This window comes from Crocodylus porosus, unplaced genomic scaffold (genome assembly GCF_001723895.1).
Source record: "Crocodylus porosus isolate Cpor-Errol unplaced genomic scaffold, CroPor_comp1, whole genome shotgun sequence".
In the NCBI taxonomy this organism is placed as follows: domain Eukaryota; kingdom Metazoa; phylum Chordata; order Crocodylia; family Crocodylidae; genus Crocodylus; species Crocodylus porosus.
In genome coordinates, this window is record NW_017728915.1 from 9491583 (window position 1) to 9498793 (window position 7211).

A 7211-nucleotide genomic window follows, 5' to 3' on the forward strand; every position below is an offset into this window, starting at 1 on the left:
TAAATTGGATGCTTATCTTGCTGGGATCCTATGACCCCAGCTGACTTCCTGCCCTTTGGGCAGGGGGCTGGACTCGATGATCTCCTGAGGTCCCTTCCAGCCCTAATGTCTATGAAATCTATGAAATCTGAAGAGCAATTTGTCTGGGAAATTTGAAAAACTTCTGAAGTTATGTGCTATAATTATCAGGTGTCCCTGATGAGGTGAACTGTAAGTCAAAAAAGGGTGTGCTAAACTAATGGAAAGTCTGGTTGATTCAGCTTTCATCTAAGAGCACCAATAGTAAGGATCTATATAGGACCTCAGTTTTTCACAGGGGGTATAAAACAGAAGAGTGTACTAAATACTCCAGATACAATACTTGGGGTTTGCTCAGCCTTGAGAAGCTTAAAAGTGCAAAACCCTGTTGTGAGGGCCTAAATACAGAAGACTTACAAGTGCCCAGCCAAAAGAGCTCAATCAGGTCTCTGACCAGCAAATAGGGGTTAGCAGCAACCAAAAAATGCTGCCAACTGTAGCCTGAAATGGTGACACTTTAAAAACTGAAAAGGAAGCAAGCAACAATATAACAGACCTTGCAGTCGTGCAGGAAAAACAGTATAACTGGTGTGTAGACCTTTCATTTGAAGGTGCAAAACATATTCCATGCCTTATTGTTTCAAATTTGCCTTCCACACAACCTTCCCTAACTTCAATAACCCCAGTATCAAAGGAATCGCTGTACACATAAACAACATGTTTTCCATGGAATTTTAAAACTGCCAAACTGGATACTTACAGACTCAATTTTGTCAGGATCAGAAAGCAGTGCTGCTCCCATACCTCCCTAGGGAAGTGAATGAAAAGATATTCATGTTATTCACTTTACATACTGAAAACATTCAGCTTGACACATTTATCTTATGAGATTTATTTTGTCTAATGGCAAACTGCAGTAAAAATTGGAGCCTCCCATATAAGAAAAATATTTCCAAAGTTTTTGAAGGATTTCCATTTAGAAAAGAATCCAAATTGGATACGTATTCAGTGAAAGTGTATAGCTGAACTCTTGTTCAGCTGAGCTGTGCCTAAAATTCCATGAAGCTAATGAAGTAGCAACTTCAAGCATCAAATACCTAGCTTTTTCCACCTTGATTTCTTTGAAGAGCAGCCAGAAGTTTAAAGAAACCTTAACCCCTCCCCCCAAAAAAACCCTGAAACAAACAAATCCCCCACATCTAGCTTCTGTAGCCAATCTGCCTCTGCTGATTATGTCAATGACAGACATGTAGATAGAGTCCCTAACATTCAATAAAGGGTTTTATAGGTCCTACAAACCAATAGTCCTGCTACTGTGTGAAACATAAGGAAAGAAATACAAATGAAATGACATCACAAAACTACTAATATTTTTCATATACAATGTTTTCTCTTATAACTTGCTTCCCCCCCCATCATCCACTCTATATGGACACACTGCTGTTTAAATGAGCAGCCTGTGTAAGATTAGAGACTTTTAGAAATTTTCTAGCAGAATGTTGCACTATTAGAAATATTCCTTGGGAAAAATGTCCATAACAACAACATTTATCAGAAACTTTCTTGCTGGCTTCCCTGTTATCATTAGAAATAAAGGACTGGGAATGGGCCTCAGCTAATGGGCTCCCAAGCTCCTTGCCAGGCTCGACTCTCAGATCCTCAGCAGCCCAAAGACAGGAGCCAGAGCCAGGATACAGGACTAAGTGGACCATCGAAGTAAAGATAACAAAATTCAAAGCTACTCCTACATTTCTTAAGTTCTAAATAACCAAACTTCACAAAGAACACAAACTTTGTGAAGGAATATTGTTACTCATCTTTAAAAGGTACTGTAAGAGTGATTTTGGGGCTGTGAAGGTCAAACAATTATGCAAGAAGCAAGGATTTTTGACCAACTATGTTCCTGGGACAGTTAGACAAACGTTTGAATCTAAGCCCTGAGAAAGAGTATCTAAGCCCTAAGAAAGCGTGTCTAACTCACCTTTAACCCTCCCTAAATAAGGTTACTAAGGATCTTTGATTAATCTACTATACAACTGACATATTATACAAGTCTGTCTTCCTTCCATCTTATTAAAGTCAAGTGACCTAAAATAAGTCCCCCTCCTTCCCTTCCTCTTCAAATGGAGTTTCAAACTGTTCCATCAGTTTCACTAATGGAAGGGTTTCTATCCCCGGAAAACAACAGTCCATTTAGACACAAACATCTTACTCTTGCTGGCTGAAAAACTGAAAAAAGCCCAAGCTATACTGAAAACTTGCATCTGTTCAGTGTCAAGGCAATACACACTATAAAAGACATGTTTGGCAATGAGAGCCTTGGTGTTTATTGGCAAAGCTTTTAAACCAGTACTGGAATACTAAAAAGTCTGATTTCAAACAGCTAAGTCTATTCACAGGCCACCTAAATTAAATTTCCGAAGAAACTGTACATTTACCTAACACTGCAAAATGCTTCTAATGCTTTTAATGAATGCTTCATTTTAATAAATGCTTCATTTTAATCTGAAATGTCTGGAAGAGCTATCTTAGGCTACTACTGAACTAGCCTGGCGAAGCAGCAGCACAAGCTGTGGTTATAATGAAACCCTTCCATTTATATAGCTAAGGGGTTTGTTAATGTGGCTATATTTAAACAAACACCAATAAACAGGGTGGGGTCCAGACTTAACAAAATGCAAGAGAACCCAAAACAAAGGATACAGAATGATGACTTTTAATTATCTATGGAGATGTTTCGTCTTTTCATTCTGTATGTGGTAAATCCTGAAAGATGCATCCTACAGGAAACCGATTAAATATGCTGATAACAAAGACAGCAGGGCCATCTTAAGCGTGTAACCAAGCTCTCCAGAATGAAGTCATGAGTCATGCAGAGTGAACCAAAGCTCTCTCGCTATGACAACCACTGCAACATTTCTACATTGTCTTCTGCATGTATACCTGACATGAAAATTAAACAATATGGTATGTTAAAAGTTCTAGTTATACCTCAAGTGGCTTAGTAATGTTAAAAGCTATAGTCTGATTAATTTAATGTATTGTAACTTTAAAAGATTTAGAACTACTTTAGTGTTAATTAGGGCTGTGCGAAGCTTCGGCTTCTGATTCGATTTGGTGGAGATTCAGCCCGATTTGGTAGCCGAATCTCTGAATCCGAATCAAATCAGAGGACCCTTTAATCTCTCCGAATGAAATCAATTTGGAGGGTTCTGATTCAGAGAGATTCAGCAATTCAGACATAAAACTTTTAAAGCTGTGCCTACATACCTCTAGGTAGCAGGCAGCTTGTGAATACTGTGATGCTGGGGCGCATGGAGCATCATGGGGGGCTCCCCAGAGTGCTTGGCAGACCCAAAAGAGGGCCAGAAGCACTTCCAGTCCACTTCCAGGTTCACTGCCGAGCACACAGGCGGCCCACCCTGAGCAACCCCAGCTTGGCAACTGGTGCCTCTGTCCTTCCCAACATCAGCCATTCTACAGGTTCCTGTAGAAAAACTTCTGTGTTTTGTTTGTGATCCTCTGGACAGCTTTTCCTTATAGATGCCAGCACAGCTGCACCATTTGTAGTATTGCAGTGACTATAATTGCTTTGATTGCTTATCTTGTTATTGACTATAATTGCTTTGACTGTTAATTTTGTTATTTCTCTTTTTATATAAGGAAAAGATTTAACCATTAAAATAAAGTTATGATTTACTTTTTACTATAAGTTGATCAGTTATGTCATGGGATGGGGTCCCCAGGGATGGCCATGATACCCCTAGGGCTCGTTGACTGTGCCAATCCTGCCCAACGGGCATCCTCTTTCTCACCCACCACGTCTTGCTGGTATTAATATAGGGAGGCTGCCCTTGTTCTTTTTTGTCTGGACATGGTCCTGCTGGACCCTGATGAACCACATGGGTTCTTGGATCGCGCTCAAAATGGATTTCTCATGGGACACCCTCAGCCTTATGAGCTAGATGTATGGCTCCAAAACCGCCACAAGCCTTGCATTTAAAAGTTGTCTCTCTTGGGGCTCTGCTCACCCCATCTCTGTGCCCCACACTGGCGCTGGGCTCTGCTCACCCCTTTATAGCTGTGTCTTCTCTGGAGTTAGGGTCCCCACACCGTAGTGGGTCCCCAATGAGGCCTCCTCCTTCCCCAGTAGCCTCAGCCCAATCCACTGGTATTCATAAACAGCAACTTAAACATAAGCCCCTGGGCTATAACATAATATAAGCAGTTCAGGGTGTGCTCTGTTCCTTTAAAAGATCAAACTTTCCCTAGCACTAAGTGCTTTGTAGGCTAGGGTACCTGTTGAGCTCCTGGAGCCCCATTAACCCATATCAGGCAGTCCCTGGACAATTCTTTCCTGAAGGCTCCTTCCCCTTAGCTGCTGCCAGAGAACTAAACCTCTAGTCCCATCCTTGGGGTTTATATATGCCCAGGGCCCTGCCTCTTCTGGTCAGCTGACCAGGTGCAGGCTAATTTCCTCATTAGCCTGTTGCCATAATAACCTGCACCTGTGGGCTTCTGTCTGGTTCTTTGGGCTCTCTCCTAGACAGTTTCTGCTCACAGAGTAGCAGGCACCTTAGTGCCCTGCGACAAGTCATTATTAGTGCTTGGAATTAACCATCTATTTTAAATTTCTTATTGCTTACCATAAATGCATTTGACATATTGGTCTCATGATTTTCGACATATTTGACTCATGACTTTAGAACTTAAATTTAGTATAAGGAAAATGCTTGTGTAAGGGTTTGCGGTATGTCTGGTATATGTGGATATGTTCTGGTTTATGTGGAAGGAGGTAACGAAAGAGTGAATGATGAATGTATGTGACAGCAATGCTTCTTGCAGCAGGTGAAAATAGCCTTCTGTGGTTTAATGGTTAAGGGATGCAGTGGATGTCGAGTCAGCAGTGAAGGATTACCAAACATTAAATCATGCTCCATCCTGATGGCTTAAGACTGCAAGTGATGGTCCCTGAAGATTGCAGACCACAAAGCCAAAAGATCGTGACCTACCAATCCCAGCCTGCCAAAAGGACAAAGAAGATGGCCTTCGTATCTGACTCAGCGGAATGCATAAGTTTGTATGAACAGCTATTACTATAAAGAATGAACACAAAGACAAGACTTTGGGTCTCTTCCACGTACAAGAAGTTTTCAGCGCGTCCAACAACACCTGACTCCAACTCTCTTGTTCAGCCTGGCTGGCCACCAGACTGACCTTGAGCAACTTTGAAACTTGGTAACACTGTAACCTTTGCAAGATAGTCTAACTTCTGTATGTGTGTGAATGAATGAATGAATGAATGAATAAGTATGCATGGGAACAAGTGAAGCAAATAACCTTACTGTTCTTTATTCTATATTGCATGTTTTATGTTCCAATAGATGTGGCATTGTGCCTTATCCCCTAATAAAATTCCAGCTTGTTTTTAATTCACACTGTACACCCTGCGTGCACAACACATTCACATGTACAAAGAGGCAAGATTCTTGATTAACATAGTTGTGCTGGCAGAAGCTGCTAGTACAGATTTTTACATGCAAAGCTGCACTGTTGTCAAGCGGAGACTGTTTTGCTCATGGTTAAGAGTGCTTTTATTATATCAATACATAGCACAGCTTTTCTGGTACAGAACACTGGTATTCCTATATTGATAAAGCACTTGGGCGGACATATGGCCCTACTATGTAGGCTAGCTGGAACCTCTCAATCTATGTTAAACTAGAGGGGGTACTATCTGCAGTTCATTCAACCGAAATAAGAAAGAAAATGCAGGTCCCTTTGTTTAATTATAGTGGAAAGCGAATAAGGATTAGAGTTCAGCTTTGTGTGTGTTTGTATGGGGCAAGAACAAGCTAGAAGGAAAGCAACTGGAAAAGGCAGGAGATGTTGAGTAGAGTACTTTAGTATCACCTTAAAAGGAAGCCAAGAGAGACTGGTGGCTGAACAGAACCTTAGGGCTGAGAGCAACCCCCACTGTTTGTTCCTGCTGTGTTAAGGGAAACAGAACTTTGTGTACAAACATGACTGCCCTCAAAAAACACCCTGAGTCATCAATTTCTCCTCCTACAAGGCTCTGAATACTAGCTAGCTGTTTACACTACAGGGAGCAACAATAAAGTATTTGGTTGATGCTTCTAACAAGCCAGACAACAGACACAGTTCACAATTCAAAAATAAGAACATGAAATGACTGCTTCCTCTTTTCAGAGTTGCAGTGAAGTACCAAATGACTCACTGGGAACATAAATAACAAACACTTGTAACATTCCCAGCAAGTAAAAACAAATATAAGAATTTCATATAATCAGAAAGCTAGAACATGAGTTGCTGTGAAAAAAAATATTTAAAGGGTTTGAAATCACTTACCTTAGTAGAATATTCTTTTGGGCAGCCCATGTTGACATCAATGCAGGCAACATCATTCTCTCTAAGAAGAAAATAACGACAAAACCTCCAAATATATTCTAGACTAAAACCAAGAAACAGCATCTGACCAGAGCATATTCAGGTGAGTTATCCATCCTCAAGGAAATTAGATAAGTATTTTAAGTTTGGACACTTTAGCTGAGCCCCTCAATCTTTTAACTTCTCGCTGATTTTAATTATGGGCAAGATAAAACAGTGCGGTGCATAGCCACTTCAAAATCTACCTAAGAACTGAATTTGCTTCATGGAAAGCTCCAAAAGCTCATCTTCCTTAAGTTTAAGGGCCAAAAAAACTTGATTAGGAACTTGATTTTTGAGAATAAACCCTGTGTGGGATCAAGTTATATTCACTGGTATTGCCGGAGGCAAAACTCTATTTGACAATCTTCTATTAGAATAGAAAATGTAAGAGATAAATTTCTCTCTTTATGTTCATACTCTATCTGGTTGAATGCTTTAAAATCATTAAGGATCATAGAATAATAGAATCAATGAGTCGAAAAGGACCTGGACAGATCATCTAGTCCAATTCCCTGCCATGGGCAGGAAGGAGCACTGGAGGTGGGAAGGGTCATAAGACCCCAGCCAGGTGCCTGTCCAGTCTCCTCTTTAAGGTTTCCAGGGAAGGTGAGAGCACCACCTCTCTGGGAAGCCTATTCCAGGCTCTGGCTACCCTTACAGTGAAGTAGTTCTTCCTAATATCTAACCTAAACCTATCCTCCCTCAGCTTGTGGCCATTGTTCCTGGTGACTCCAAGGGGGGCC

The 7211-nt window shown here is 40.9% G+C and overlaps 1 protein-coding gene across 6 annotated transcripts in view; it reads right to left on the bottom strand.

Moving 5' to 3' along the window:
• DUS2 (dihydrouridine synthase 2) overlaps positions 1–7211 on the bottom strand; it is a 67911-nt gene that overhangs the window by 27389 nt on the left and 33311 nt on the right. For all 6 annotated transcript variants that reach the window (XR_002101214.1, XM_019535687.1, XM_019535689.1 and 3 more), the window contains 2 exons: positions 6388–6448; positions 779–826 (listed from right to left, as the gene is read on the bottom strand). Coding sequence is in view for 5 of the 6 variants with exons in the window: in XM_019535687.1 (XP_019391232.1) it covers positions 779–826; positions 6388–6448 (109 nt within the window). In the remaining variant the exon portion in view is untranslated. The remainder of the gene's footprint in view (positions 1–778; positions 827–6387; positions 6449–7211) is intronic.